The sequence below is a fragment of the Symphodus melops genome, assembly GCF_947650265.1.
Source record: "Symphodus melops genome assembly, chromosome: 9".
NCBI classification, from domain to species: Eukaryota; Metazoa; Chordata; class Actinopteri; order Labriformes; family Labridae; genus Symphodus; species Symphodus melops.
The window spans coordinates 10,718,267-10,733,031 of record NC_136699.1 but is presented as its reverse complement, the minus strand read 5'-3'; the positions used below and the strand labels follow the sequence as shown (position 1 = coordinate 10,733,031).

The 14,765-nt window shown below is 38.8% G+C and overlaps 2 protein-coding genes and 2 long non-coding RNA genes across 4 annotated transcripts; 2 read left to right on the top strand and 2 right to left on the bottom strand.

The window, feature by feature from the left end:
- The first annotated feature begins 11 nt into the window (after positions 1 to 11).
- Positions 12 to 431, top strand: LOC306829292. Its single transcript, XR_013779849.1, has 2 exons — positions 12 to 270; positions 370 to 431. It is a non-coding gene; the product is annotated as an uncharacterized lncRNA (long non-coding RNA).
- Positions 432 to 3,065: 2,634 nt separating this feature from the next.
- Positions 3,066 to 6,140, bottom strand: slc25a5 (solute carrier family 25 member 5). The gene is made up of 4 exons (XM_079352320.1): positions 5,075 to 6,140; positions 3,837 to 4,323; positions 3,589 to 3,729; positions 3,066 to 3,489 (listed from the first exon to the last, which is right to left on the bottom strand). The coding sequence occupies exons 1-4, from the start codon at positions 5,183 to 5,185 to the stop codon at positions 3,332 to 3,334; spliced, it is 897 nt and encodes a 298-aa protein (XP_079208446.1). The 5' UTR covers positions 5,186 to 6,140; the 3' UTR covers positions 3,066 to 3,331.
- Positions 6,141 to 6,560: 420 nt separating this feature from the next.
- slc25a43 (solute carrier family 25 member 43) lies at positions 6,561 to 12,319 on the bottom strand. The gene is made up of 5 exons (XM_079352319.1): positions 11,641 to 12,319; positions 9,892 to 10,133; positions 9,470 to 9,642; positions 7,729 to 7,863; positions 6,561 to 7,251 (listed from the first exon to the last, which is right to left on the bottom strand). Exons 1-5 carry the CDS (start codon positions 12,147 to 12,149, stop codon positions 7,039 to 7,041), a joined length of 1,272 nt encoding a protein of 423 aa, XP_079208445.1. The 5' UTR covers positions 12,150 to 12,319; the 3' UTR covers positions 6,561 to 7,038.
- A 38-nt stretch (positions 12,320 to 12,357) lies between these two features.
- Positions 12,358 to 14,251, top strand: LOC306829816. Its single transcript, XR_013779909.1, has 3 exons — positions 12,358 to 12,661; positions 13,322 to 13,364; positions 13,839 to 14,251. It is a non-coding gene; the product is annotated as an uncharacterized lncRNA (long non-coding RNA).
- The last annotated feature ends 514 nt before the right edge of the window (positions 14,252 to 14,765 follow it).

Sequence of the window (14,765 nt, the reverse complement as noted above, 5' to 3'; positions counted from 1 at the left end):
ATCTTGATCTTTTCATAATTGCATGAAGATTGTTCAGAAGCTTTGTTGACAAATAAAACAAGTAAACACATCATACATGTTCCCTGTGTAGCTGGCTACAGAGTTGTGTATGGGTTGCCATGACAACGACGGAAATGTGTAACGGACAGCGGGAGAAGACGAGAGAAACTTAAGGAACGGAGGGAGAAAAAAGAGTCAAGAGGTCGGAAAAAACAGTGAAATAAGACAACAAAGATTCCTACTCTACTGCTGGTCATACAGGCGCACACGGTTAAGTTTTATTTTGTAGTGCTCTGTTTACCTGAATTTGTAATTTATGTAAACAATGACATGAAGAGTTTAAAACAGTAATTGTCCTTTTTATTTTAGTTTTCACGGTGTTCATTGACTGGAAAGATATAAAGAAGATAAATAAATGTCTGTGGACATCAGTTCGAAACGTGAAGTCCTTTTTTGAGCTGACCGGAGTAGCTACACCCTGGTTCTGGGTTGACAATGAATGTTGCTCTTCTTTAAAATGTATTTTTCCCTGACTTTGACCTAATTTTAATACTTGACTATTAGAGTTAAAGGGACAATATAGACATTATTTTTTAGGTTATAATTAACCACTTTTAGCTAGCAAATTAGCTTAATGGCTATCCTAGCCATTAAGCTAAATTACCACGAAATACAAGATAAATCTGCATGAACTTAAAAACTACTGAACAAGTATTACCGGTAGTCTTTTTTTTTTTTTCCTAAAAATCCTTCAATATTTATATAGGATTTATTCTCAGTCTTTTATGTCTTATTTAGAAATAAGACAGTGGGTAGAGTCAGAAAGCCAGGAGAGAGAGAGTGAGGTATGACATGCAAGAAAGGAGCCACAGGTCAGATTGGAACCTAGCTCATCCATTTTGAGGATTTAAGCCTCTGTACATGACCACTAGTATTTTTATTTTTAATGCTTGGATTATTTTCCTTAAGATTGTATTCACCTAATAATAGGCTAGGCTATGGTATATAACTTTTCATGGGCTTTTTTAATGTGAGGTCATTGTACTTTTCTCTCCATATAAATCCTTCTTCCTCCCACAACACCTCAACTCCAAACACTAAAGGGTTTCAACACGGGTTTGTGCTTGCAGTTTTTAGAGAGTTGATTTCAAATATTTGCACCAGAAGAGCTTAAAAATAACTTCAAATAATTAGAATTTATTTCACCATAATGATTTCAAAATGATACTCTCTCTCAAAATGTTTTAAGGAGTCATCTTCTCCACATTTCCATAAACGTATGAACACCAAGGATCATTGCAGCTAACTAGCAACATAAATTAACTGTATCACATTGAAGCTCATAGACTACTACACTTGTCTGACTTGTTACCCAGACTTGACCTGAGAGATTAGAAGTTTCTAAAGCCACACAGGGAGACAGACAGTGTGTAAATGGCTATGAGCCCTGCTGTCTCTGATTCACTAATCCCTGTTAAAAGTTGTATTAGAGCAGCTGAAGGAGGGATTGCTACCTGCTGAGATGGGCTTTTTGGAGATGGTTTGGTCAACACAGAATTAAAATGTGATTTCCAGGGGTCGCCGTACATCCAAGACTCTCTGAATCCCTGAAAGAAGATTAAACTCTGCCCAACTGAGTAAATCACGTAATCTGATAGTGTTGCTAAAATGAGCCAATGACTGCCTTTCAAGATCAGTCTGGGCATAGTGTACAAGACTCAGTAAGTTACCTGTGGTTAACTTCAAAGTATGACCATATCAATATATATATAGGTTGTTTTTTTTTGGTAAAGTTATTTGATTAATGCTTATATTTGAGCCCCTTGTTGCTTATTTGCCTATCTAAACGAGCCATAAGGCTTACATGACCAAAATGCTCAGAAGATATCGCCAGTGACAGAATTAAACTTTTAATGAACTGTGAGGGTGAATAATGGTTCAAAGATGGACTACAATCTTGGCTCCTAAGATGACTTGTTCTCATGGTCTCCAATTATCTGGTCCCACTTTCAATAAAAGCAATTACAGCAGCAGTGACTGAATACTCATGGAGGATCTCAGTGATGTTCAAAGCTTCTTTTGTACTGCAATTTTTCCAAGTCACTGCAGAAAAGAATTTCAGACCACTTATATCAAATAGCTTCTTAACTAAAATAGTCCTCTTCTTTTTTTATCCTAAATAATGTTCCTCTGGCTTTTTAATTGGTCAAATAAAACGCTTGAAGAAGGATCAAAGCTGCATAAGGTCATCGTGACCTCACAGTAAAAACATAGTTGAAATTACAAATTGGTTTGTTGTTGTGATATCAGTCTCCAAATAGTTTAAATGATCACCACTATAAAAACGTAATGTGGGTAATTCTAACTGTGTACTGTGTGGGCTACCATCATATGCTTCTTGTCAAGATCATGTTTCTGGAGGAATTCAATCTATAGTGCTCCTTAAATTACACATCTATTGGGGCGCAGGATAGTCAGGCTGTGATGTACAGGGGCTAAAGTCTTTGAGCCGGACGGCCAGGGTTTGAGGCTGTGTTGTATGTCATTCCTATTATCCACTTTCTCTACAATGCAGGCATAACAGCCCCCCAAACAAATCTCAAAGCATCCATCATCTTGAAATAAGCCTATGACCGTCTTTCCTTTAGCTTCTCTGTAAACTGAAATGTCTTTTTCCACACTTTATTTGGCAAAGATTTAAAGATGACCATGATAATGAATGATTAGAACATGTGTGACTCTCCAACAAGCTCAAGGTTAAAGTCCTCAGTCACACTAGTGGAAGCTTGGCAGGAGATAAAGTATATTTAGAAGGTTGGATTAATCCACCTCGAGACAGAGTCCTGTGGTAAGAGAGTCACTTGTTCACTTTTCTACAAGCAAGACTGAATTACTGTCAGGTCAACTTTCTCAGCTGATTTTGGCTCTGGAGCTCTAAGCATTCACTTTACACAGGAGGCTGCCAAGCACACGACTGAGGACACGACCTGCCACACTCTGTCATACACTGGCTGCATGATACACTTTAAATATGTCTATATTAGATTTCAAAACCAGACAGGACATTTACTCAGTAAGTTGTGTTTATTCTTTCTGTTAGGTTCCTGTGTAACAGGGAATTACATTCTGATGAGGGGCAAAACCAACAAACAAACAAAAAACTAAAAAAGCATGGGCCAAGAGAAGAGTGCATAACAGTTCCCCCAATACAACTAGTAGAAAATACTAGTTGGTCCCTATAAATATAGCGCAGAAATTTCAGTCCTTTCAAATGTACAACATATCTTACAGATAGACTTCAAAACATGAAAACTGGACATACAAAAACGACTTAGATGACTTTCTTAAGCTCATCGTACAAGACAAGGACAAAGGCGCCACCCATGCCTCTGAGCACATTAGACAATGCCCCTTTAAAGAAGGCCTTGGAGCCTTCGTCACGGGCGATCTTTCTCCAGCAGTCGATGGTGCCACTGTACATGATGTCAGCTGAGGGGAAGATAAAGAAACACAAACTATGTCATGTATGTATTCTATTGAAAAAGCAGAAGAAAAAAAACCAAATGTGTGTTATGATATAGTTTTTACCTCCTTTGCGTCCAGACTGCATCATCATACGACGACGGACAGTGTCGAAGGGGTATGATACGAGACCGGCGACTGCAGTCACAGACTGAGCAATCATCCAGCTAACAAAGATGTGAGTGTTCTTGGGGTCTGGGAGCATGCCTGCAAAAAAACAATGTTAATGGAGAATGTTTAATAAAGTTTTAAAGGCCAGCAGTTTATTGAAAAAAGATAAATGAAGCATCAGAATGCTTGCGAATAAAATGTACCCTTTGCTGTGTCATAGACGCCAAAGTATGCCGCTCTGTAGATGATGATGCCCTGCACTGAGACGCTGAAGCCCTGATATAGACCCTTGATGCCATCAGACTTGCTGATCTTCACCAGGCAGTCTCCCAGGCCTTTGAACTCACGCTCCGCTCCACCTTTGCCAACATCAGCGGCCAGACGTGTCCTGGCGAAGTCGAGGGGGTACACAAAACAGAGCGAGGTGGCACCTGCAGCACCGCCTGAGGCCAGGTTACCTGCAAAATATCTCCAGAACTGAGTGTGCTTGTCTACGCCGTCGAGGAAAACCTTCTTGTACTTGTCCTTGAAAGCAAAGTTGAGGGCCTGAGTGGGGAAGTATCGAATGACGTTGGCCAGATTCCCTCTCCAGAACGAGAGGAAGCCCTGTTCTTTGGGGATGCGGACGACACAGTCAATAATGCCCTTGTACTGCATGTCTGCTGAAATCTGTTTGCTGGCATGTTGTACCTGGGATTAAAGCAGAGATGAGGCAGTGCATTAGATCAAGTCGTGTCACTAGATCACATTATACATAGCCTATTAATACAGTGAGAGAACACCTGTTACTCGTCTAACAACTATAAATGATGAGGACACAGACTCCCATGATTCCCTGGTGTCTGCCTGACAAACATCTGAACCAGAGCCAGAGCTCAACACTAATGGCATCCATTCAAAATTTCACAGCCCCACCTCCAGTTGCTGCTGAGCTCAGGCCCAATGCAGTAAAAGGACTGGCCATGGTGCAAACCCTTGCAGTGACCTTGTCTTATTAGTTGTCCAGTCGAACTAAAAACCTATCAAGGTGGATAACCCCCCTCTGAACTTAACAGTCGAAGTGGATGGTCATGTGTGCCTTTAATAACGCTGAATTTAAGCTGGGCTAGACGCTGCTGGCCGATGTATTACGTAATAGATCTGATGCAGATTGACTGTGCTCCTTTCCATCTGTGCCTGCACCAGTCTGAGAAAAGAGTTACTCTGATTGTACACTCCAGTTTCTACTCTAAACAATGCAGCATCTTTACTTCACTTCCTTTACATCGACAATTCGCGACAGCTTGTCAAATGTATTCTCCATCACTACGCCACTAGAAAAAAAAGAGCTCAAAAAGCATACATATTCATAACACCAGTTACTCGAGCAGGCTGCATTTCATTGACATTAAACTAACTTATAACCTCACAAGGAGTCTTTAGAAATAAGGTTAATACTTACCTGGAGGAGAAGCTTTACTCTCTCAATAGGAGCTACAGCTGTTTTGGAGATGGCAGCAGCAATACCACCAGCCAAGAAGTCTTTAGCGAAAGAAATAGCCTGTTCACTCATCTTCAGATGTTATCAGTCGCCCTCGGGCTGCCTCTGTCGATGGGGTTTGCCTGTGAGTTGAAGTGGCCGATACAAACTTGGAGGAGAGTGGATTTAAGGAGGATGAACGCGAGAAAATCAATGAACTTCGACACTCATGTCTCATTGGCCGACTGATGTGGTGGGCGTGACTAAATGATGTCCTTTGATTCTGATTTGGTGATCTCCCTTGTCACTCTCACCCATCATAGCAACGTCTCATCAGTCTCACGAGAAGTAAAGTTTGGCTGCTCCATAAAAGTTCAGGAAAAACTAATTAATCGTAACGTCTTAACACAGACATTGTTGTGTTATTCTGTAAAGTTTGAGATTAAAGTTGTGTCAAAGTTGTGTGAAAGGTCACGTTTGAAGCAGATGAGACCTAAAGGTTAGGGTGGCTAAAGGTCATCCCATCTGTTAATGTCATTTGACTGTCACTCAGTGTGTCACTTTATGGAAAAGGAGGACATGATTGAATCAGCTAATCCAACTCACAAGCTTTGTTTGTCTGGTTAACATCTTATCAGAAGTATCTCAGTGCCTACATTAGTGGGCATCCATTATCTGATCATGCTTAATTTTTGTGTGTCTAGTGTCACACTGATAGAAAAATCACCATTACTTATATAAATGAATAAATAAAGCTTTATAAATACCTAACATAAAAGGTCCCTTCTCAACACCCTGTACTGAAAACGGAAGACTAAGACATTTGCAAGATAAAAAGCTTTCACATAGAAAACAGATACAGATTCTATCTCATAATATTCATCGGAAACAAGTAACAGCAGAAATGTTAGTCATCATTGTCAACCTGAGTATAAACAGTAAAGAGTAGAAGTCATGCATTCCAAACATAATATTAACCTAATTACAAAGTTGACCAACAGGGAACACCATGCATCACAAAGGCACAAACTAGGATTGCAAGAGCTGGTCTGTTGCAGGAACCTACACTAAAAAATGAATCAATAATATAGCACACAGAAAACTGACAATTAAGTCCTTTTCAGTGTGCAACAGATTATTTATTTTGTTTTGTAACCTTGAATCTCCTTGGGTAGTTTATAAACACTTAATAATCAATTATTAATATTAAACAGTTGTATCTGTCTATATTAATGTTATATTGCTGTGCTATTTTGTATTTGATCTTTATCTGCCTATGAAAGCTATGAAATCAATTGAATTAAAGAGTTAAATAAAAGTACCTAAAGTGTTGTAAGTAAAAAGTACCTAAAAGTTGTAACGTAGTATAAGTAGATAGTTTCATTGCATGACTGGAAGAGGCCACGTGATGACTAGGTCTAAAGAGACTTAAAACATGGAATTGAAATAATGCACAAAAACACACCTTAGGAATGAAAACCATGTATTGGTTAAAATTTTACGATAATGCACATTTTTTCCATCACAATTCATGCAAGCACTTGTTCATTATCGATCAAATCCAAGTCCAAGTAATGATGTAATAAAATGGTACATTCACTGTACATCATAAAAATTATATGTCACATAAAAGAAAACATGGAATCTTTCTGAAATAAGCTCATAAATAAATAGTATTAAAGGCAGATAGTATCTGGTTAAAAAGAGGCATTGTGGGTGAGAGAACCAATTCATTTACAAAGAATACTGTCAGATGAAATAGAAGTTTTTAAAGAGGTAGACTGTTGCTGACAGGATGTTCAGTGCGTGTTAATACCGTTCATGAAGCTTGAAACAAAATAATAAGTAAATATAAGTACAGCCTCTGAAGTATTTTAGTCCAGCAAATGTTTTTTTCTACTGGCAACGTTTGGTCAGCAGGTACTCCTCTTCATCTCATGACAGTTTCACCAGCGGCTTCCTAAAGACGACTCTGCTGACCCAAAGTTCCGGTTTTTTAAGTAGCGCTTCACCTCTTCAAGCTCGTAAGGCCCGAGGCTCTGGTCGACCCCCGGTGCAAGCTTGTAGCTCAGCGGTGACAGGATGTACCCGTTACGGTAAAGGCAAACCTGCTTACACGTCTCGAAGCAGGTGAAGAGAAGGCCGAAGTAGGGAACAATCTGCAGAGGAATAAGAAAAGGTTGGGAGGTAGAGATGAGTATACAATATGTACTTTAATTAAGTCAGCACATATACGGTTAAAATATTTACCGTAGATCCAGACAGACAATAGTATGTTGTTTATGTGTTGCTTTTTTAAAATTGGTTATGCTTCAACAACATTTTGTGATGCTTTATTTTCAATCAGTTGCTTATTGAAAGACTTCAGATGTATAAAGCAGCGATCATGACATTTGCAACTGAAATATGAGATGTGAGCATGCTGTTCCAGAGAGAGACTTTGGTCACTTTGCTCGTGATAGTCCTGCTATGAATTACACTCTGGACATTGCTCCCCCCCACCCCATCACACCCCTGTTGCCTATTCGATACGTTACTATAAAGTCACTCATGTCCCTAACCACGTACACTCCTTCTCAGACCAGAACTCGATCCAAACAACTGACAGAGCGTACAACTGAAGTGGGAGATTTTACCTTTATTGTGTTGGCAGTAAGACCGTTCCACAGAGAGAGGACGCCCTTACTTTTTACCACTTGTATGAAACAGTCAATCATTCCACTGAAATGGACGTCGACTCCTCCGAAATGAGGCAGACGGGGACTCTGAGCCTGAGGAAAGAGCAAAGCGAAAAACAGCAGTGAATCATCAATGTCTGTCACAAACCAATGCAATAAATTATAAAAAAAAGATCATACCAACCATGACTAGAAATGTAAAAATTAATATTTTCTATGTCACATTATTCAATTAATGGGTGCATGTTTAACTTGCCAACTCATTTTAACTTTATTAGCAATTACATTTTAACATTTAGCCAGTAGAATAAGCAACACTGTTTTAGGGCACAATACAGGGAAATAAAAACAAACATGCATAAGACACTATTATATTGTTTTGAGGGTTTAAGTGAAAAAGTAAGGGCTAGAAAAAACCTTGAGAAGCAGATATATAATAATGTTAGACTGCTCTCGAGTGAGAAAGTGACTGTGTCCTGTGGTGGTTTGTTAACTACTGCTACAAGCTGACAGTCATGTGATGGAGCAAATGTATCTTTAGAAGCTGCAAGATTTTCCCGAAGGAACACACAGCAACACGTGTGTAAAACCATTGAAACAGCTTTGTTTGTAGAGAAAACATCAAGCTAGCCAGCAAGTAAAACAAAGTAAACCTAAGCTTCTGTAAACATCGTCATCTCTCCTCTTTCTGACTTTTAACGCTGTATTCTGACACAATCTCTGAACAGAGAATTATTTTAACATACCGGTAATCATCTGGTGACATGTTTGTGATTAATTTGGTCTGCAGAAACAACTTTCACCTTCTCTGCTGTCTGATAGTTACCGTCTATCTTTGGAAAACTTATCCAAAGCGTGTGCAGACCTGGGACACATTCACATTCTCAGCTGCTGTCAGGCCGTGTTTAAACATGTGGAGGCTAATAATAGACTGATAAAAGCGGATGTAGAATTCTGTCCTTTGCATCATCATTGTTCCTCATGTCCTTCTCACACGTGGTGGGAATCTCAAACAGCAGGTTAATTAAGGTGAATGTGCTGCAGACCATTTGTGTTCCAGTTAAACAAAGGGGAAATGTGATGCATTTGTTAAGAGACATAATTACTTTTGTGTGTTTCATTTCGAAAGTCAAACCTTAGGAGTCATAATATCTTGAAAACTAATAGACTTCACTTTATTTCAATTCACTTATAGTGCCATCTTATGGACAAAGGCTGGTACTACATTGACTATATGGACAATTTGTTTAATGTTTCTTTCTCAAATAATTTCTGTAAAATAATGAATAAAAAACTAAAAAGAAACACAGAAGCAGAAATAAAGTCATTTAGTTGTGAATTATTACATCAAGGATTTTTAGCAATTTCCTTCAAAGGTCACAAAGATTTTTTGTTCACCCATTACTTTGTACTTTGGTTGTGTTGCTTGCATTTTGCATTTTGTCTCTTCTAGGAACAGAAATAAGAAATTAGCTGAGGCTTTTATTGCTGTGATGTGCAGTATCAGTTTACATGCTATATACTTGTTCCTACAGAAATAAACTTGAAGAAAAAAGCGATTAATAGACTAATAGTAGGCAACTAAGTAAATAACTGATCTTTTCTGTATTAGTTTGCTTGTCCCCTTTCTTTTTTGATTTTTTTTTGTTATTCTTCCCATAAACTGTAGCAAGTATGTAAAGAGCAGTGTTGTGGTTACCTGCATTTTTCTTTTTACAGTTTCAAAGGGGTAGGACAGGGTTTGTGCCACTCCTACTGCAAGACAACCATTAATGAAGTTCTGAAGAGGGGTGAAACGAAAAGATGGTTCCTGCCACAGCTTGTCCAAGTTTACATAGACTGCATAGCAGCCCAGAGAAAAGGGGAAAGCACCTGCAGACAAATAACAAGATACAGTTAAATATATTCTGATTAACTGTGAATGACTGTTTGCGTTTTGTTAAGAAATAAGACATATCATTTAGTATTTATAATCTCTGTTAATTAATCAACTCATTCAAAAAATACTAACGTACATGTTGTAGTGCAGAAAAGCAACGCTATTGTAAAAGAAATTATCTGATGTCATGTGCTTGAGCACACAAAGCAAATGAACTCATTTGTAAGAATAAGCTAACACACCCAATAGAGTGAGAGAGAAGCCCCTGTAGAGAGCCAGCAGTCCTTCACTCCTGTGGATCTTAGACAATGTGTAAAATACGCCGATGTATGTAGGCTGTCTGCAGTTCTGAACCACCAGTCTGGTTTCTGCCACCTCCAGAGGGTACGTGACCAGCGCAGCAGCAATGCCAGCCAATCCACCAGCAAGAATAGCTCTCCACTGAGAGATGAAGCCCAGTTCATCCATGTGCAGATGAACTATCCTAGAAACAGACAAGGGGGAAATGAAAATTGTTTATTGGACAGATTGGAACGACCTCATGGCCTGAAAGAAAGATTTTAATTATCTTTTGTGTTGCCAGTTTTTATATTACTTTACCAACTGTGCACCTGACTGTCCTGAAAATATTGTCCCTGTTTGAAAAGGAATACATTTTGGCTCACTAAGTGTAGACCAGATTAATTACAAATTAACTATTTAACACACAATCCATTAGCAATGTTTTTTTAGAACTTAATCTGTGAAGCAAAAGGAGTAGGCTATCCCTACTTCAAGCATTATAAATGTTAATAATTTCTTTTTTGCTTATTGTTGTTTTTTCACTAGCCATGTGGGTGAGTGTATTTGTATGTGTGTGTGTGTGTGTGTGTGTGTGTGTGTGTGTGTGTGTGTGTGTGTGTGTGTGTGTGTGTGTGGTGGTGGTGGGGGGGGGGGTGTCTTTTCTTGGAACACCATGTACTGACAGCACAGCGCATGTCTTCACCTCTTAATGTTTACAGTCTGTGGTCTACACGCACACGTGACGTGAGCAAACACCACTGCTAGAAGACAGCACATAGGGTGCAGTATTTATGACTACATCCTTTATTACTGTTGTCAAAGATGAGGCTATTCTCTCAACAGGTGTTATTGTATCAGCAACGCAGCAGCACGTTTTGACCGGTAGTGACCCCAAACACTTAGTTGCGCTAGTCCCTGAGTTCAGCCTCACAGGCAACGAATCCGTCCACGCAAACTGTAACCACTATAATCTATTCATTGATAATATTTAATAAACAGTACAAATTGATAACCAACCAACATTACTTAATTCAAAGTCATTCTGTTAGGCTACTTACAATAGATCACATAGAAACAGAAAACATTAACATTGAGAAGCTAGATTGAGAATTTTAGATGATAAAATTGTTAAAAACAATTAATGGATGAAAAACTTTTTTCCCTAAAAACATCAAACTAAATATCTTTGGTTTTAAAAACAAATCAGACAATAAAGATTTGTCTTTTTAATGATTGTTAAAACAAACAAATATTGATTAAATCAGGAAGATGATTGGCAGTTGAATCAACAATTACAAGAGTTTGTGATTAGATCTTAAACCCTCGTTTACTGAGCAAGCTGCCTGTGAGACAAAAGACAGGGCAGAGAATACTCCTGTCACTTTAAAAATCGAATGAGAAAATACAGTCTTGTGACTGGCTGGAAACAGAAGAGGAAAAACCAAAACAGGAAGTAGATGTTTAGATGACATGGGGAAGTAAATAGACTTTTTAAATAAACCACTTTTTTTATTGTTGCATAAAAATAAAAATGCCAATCACATTATTAACGTGTTCTCCTTGAAGTGGATTTATTTAAAGCCATCTGCTTTTATAGCACTACTCTCCACACAAACTTGCTAAAAGTCAACGGCAGCTATTATTTCTCATACTCTGATAATAACTTTAATTCTATTTAAAGTTACACAATCTTGACTTAGATTACTTACTTTTTGTATGTTGACAGATGGACTGCGGTGTAGGGAAACAACCGGAGACATGATGTCAGATTTCCTTTCCAAAGTCCTCGAAGCCCCTCATTCTGGTAGATGAGAAGAAAACTTTGCCAGAATCCTCTCTTACAGTGAAAAGTGCCGATCTGACTCTTGATTTTAACCACCTCTAAAGGCGATGTCACGGTTTTACTGAAGACCCCAGCGAAACCGGCGCACATGAAGCTTTGAGTCCTCGTTAGCCTGTCGTCTTTTTTGACTGAGGCCATCATTGTTCGGCCCTTCAGTGTCCGCTTCTCCTGCGAGGATCTTAGTTTGCTCCGAGAGAAGGATGTTTTTGTACAGGTTAGACATCTAAATTTAGAGGACGATGAGGTATCCGTCTCCTGCCCCCGTTCAACGGTGTTATGTGACAAAGACGAAGAGGACCTGAAGTCACGTCTCAGTGACACTAGAGGGCGCAAGTGCACACCTTTAAGCTCCTTCAAATCTATATACAGTAACATACAGTTCTAGACGTTTATTAACCCGGATGTGACATATCTTCATACTTTTACAAATAAGGGAGAACATATTTAAACTCTTTTTTTTTTTTTTTTTTTTTTTAAAGTAAAGGTAGACTTTGTTGACCAGCAGACAACAGTGTGCTTACAGGGCTCTGTTGGGCAGAGTGGTAAGCCCCATACAGTAGGCTACAGTCCTGTCGTCGCTCCTCTTGACCCCTCCACACCACGGGCTTTGACTATGACAGAGACCTGCCACTTTCAGAAGTTTTCTGATGATTCTGCTGTAGTTTGATGTGGGGGTCACTTTGTCACATGTTGTGATGAGAATTGTCCTGTTTCGACCAGAGGAACTATCCCCAGCACTATGGACTTTTTTTTTTTGTAAAGGAGAACCATCTCCATCTTAAGTTGAAAAGACAAAGGAACCACTTCTGGATCTGGGGAGGAACTCCCTGTGTGTCACAGGACTAGGCCAAGAAAACCCTCAGATGCAAAACAAAATGCCACAGGAGGTAATTCCTGAGGAGAACGAACTCCCTCACTCCTCCATCTGTGTGATAGACACTTTACAGTCTATGATATGATTATGAAATTAAAATACTTTACATTTTTACCTATTACTTAATTTATAATTTCTATTTATTTTATTCCATATTTCTTTTCTAATATTTTATTTATTATTTTTGTTTGATGAACTTGAGTTTTTGTTTTTAAATTATGTATTTTTCTTGTTGTTTTCACATGGGACAAATTTCCAACCCATGCACATGACACTACTGTTGTTTAAAGGCTGTTTTTAAAAAAACTTGTTGTTAGTCTACTCAATCTATCAGAATCGGGTTTTATTGCTAAGTACATTTACACATACAAGGAACTTGTCTCTGTGTATTGGTGCAAAACCATAAACATCCTTATTACAGCAGGTCCCAGAAAACCAACCAAATATTTAAAATGCTCTTTTTAAAATATACTCTGAAAGGATGAATAAGGAAGCACTAATAGAAGTTGGTACTCCGGAGACAGAAAAACAAAAAAACATTCCAACTAATCCATGTTGATCCGTTTCTCTTAATCATTCTACTGTACATTAGAAATTGTGAACAATTTTAAACATCTAATTAACCCATTCCTTTAATGTTCAGCTGACCTGAAGGATGATATTGTCTCTATAGGTGGCGCCAGACTCCAACTATTTGATTTGCCGAGATGCCAACTGTATGTTCAACCATTGAAATATTTAACTCAAGCAGAGACAACATGTTATGTATAAACTGCTACACTTAAAACAATACACACATTTTCTTTTGAAGGCTTCTTAAGGAAGCATTTTATTTAATTAATACTTTGATATATTTATTTTGGCTATTTACAGAATTATCTATTGAGGAAAAAAAAGAGCACTATATACAATTGTACAACATTATTTCAGTAATGGGAGGACCTCAATCTGCCTCCTGATTATCCATGGTCTGAATAAAAATGTGAGGTTGATGGTTTATTACTTAAATATTTATAATATTTATTAATGCTATTGTTTTTTATGCGTTTAAACATTTGCGGTGAGTTTGACTTTCCTGATTTACCAAATCACATACACAGTCTGACTTATGGCTTAACTGTATTTATCAGCAAGACTTTATTGTTGCTGTTTCTCTCTCTCTGTTTGTTTTCCTCTTGTCTGCATGTCAGGAGAGCTTCCCTCCCCTGCCGGGATGACAACCTTAAGATGCATGCAAGGAGCCTAAGTTTTGTCTGCGGCTGGACCACTTGGCTCCTTCACAAAGGCTGTGTGGAATAACAGAGACTAGCAGAGGAAATGACAGCGTGATTCCCTTCAATGCCTCCTCTGGCTGCCAACTGGAGAAGGATCGGGGTCTGACTGTGTGTGCATGTCTGTGTGAGACTTGACTTTCACTGAAAACTCAAGAACCAGTTTAAATGTGGCAACTTATTATTGCCAAAAGATGGCAAGAAACTAGATTATGGTCCATGTAATCAAAAACATAGTTAACGAAACTGACTTAAAAATATTCTCTGATAGAAAAATGTTACAGGATTACAACTTGTTTGGTCCTTCAAGCCATAAAGAAATTCACTTTGAAGATGCTTTGATCTTTCTGTCATAAGTGTTTGTACTAAAAAGATAGTGTGTCTCTGTAAAGATAAGCGCTGTGATGCTGTATCTTATCAATTTGTGCTTCAGCAATCAAACAGGACACTTTCAAAAATCTGCTGCCACTCTGTCTCCTCTGCTGTCCTTCCTGTGTCCCCACATTGCCTCCTCTACCTGCCTGTATGCGTATAGAATACACATAGAGCCCTGCCCTCTTCCTGTATGTATGTAACACCCCCTCCTCTCCTGAATAAGTGCTTCCTTCATGCAGCAGAGCAGCACGGGAGCAGCCTGTGTGCCTTTGTGTCTCCAGGACTGGCACGTAGCAGTAGGTGTAGGCTGGCTGAGGCATTGTCATTCCCTGGGTGTCATGCGCAAGTCAACCCTTGATCTCCCACTTTGAAGTGCATTGCTGGAAGACTTGAGAGGGAAGACATGTGCAGCCAATGTGTGCTTACTGTGGTCAGCAGAGGGCGCAGGATACCAGGGAGGCAGCTTGTCAT

What these genes read in the sequence shown, in the direction of transcription:
- slc25a43 (XM_079352319.1), bottom strand. Translation starts at nt 12,149, where the DNA reads ATGTTACTGTATATAGATTTGAAGGAGCTTAAAGGTGTGCACTTGCGC. An exon ending in CATCTGTCAACATACAAAAA is followed by an intron (nt 10,134 to 11,640) that starts GTAAGTAATCTA and finishes GTCTGTTTCTAG; the next exon opens with GATAGTTCATCTGCACATGG. An exon ending in TTACTGCCAACACAATAAAG is followed by an intron (nt 7,252 to 7,728) that starts GTAAAATCTCCC and finishes ATTCCTCTGCAG; the next exon opens with ATTGTTCCCTACTTCGGCCT.
- slc25a5 (XM_079352320.1), bottom strand. Translation starts at nt 5,185, where the DNA reads ATGAGTGAACAGGCTATTTCTTTCGCTAAAGACTTCTTGGCTGGTGGT. An exon ending in CGTCTATGACACAGCAAAGG is followed by an intron (nt 3,730 to 3,836) that starts GTACATTTTATT and finishes GTTTTTTTGCAG; the next exon opens with GCATGCTCCCAGACCCCAAG. An exon ending in GCAGTCTGGACGCAAAGGAG is followed by an intron (nt 3,490 to 3,588) that starts GTAAAAACTATA and finishes TCTTCCCCTCAG; the next exon opens with CTGACATCATGTACAGTGGC.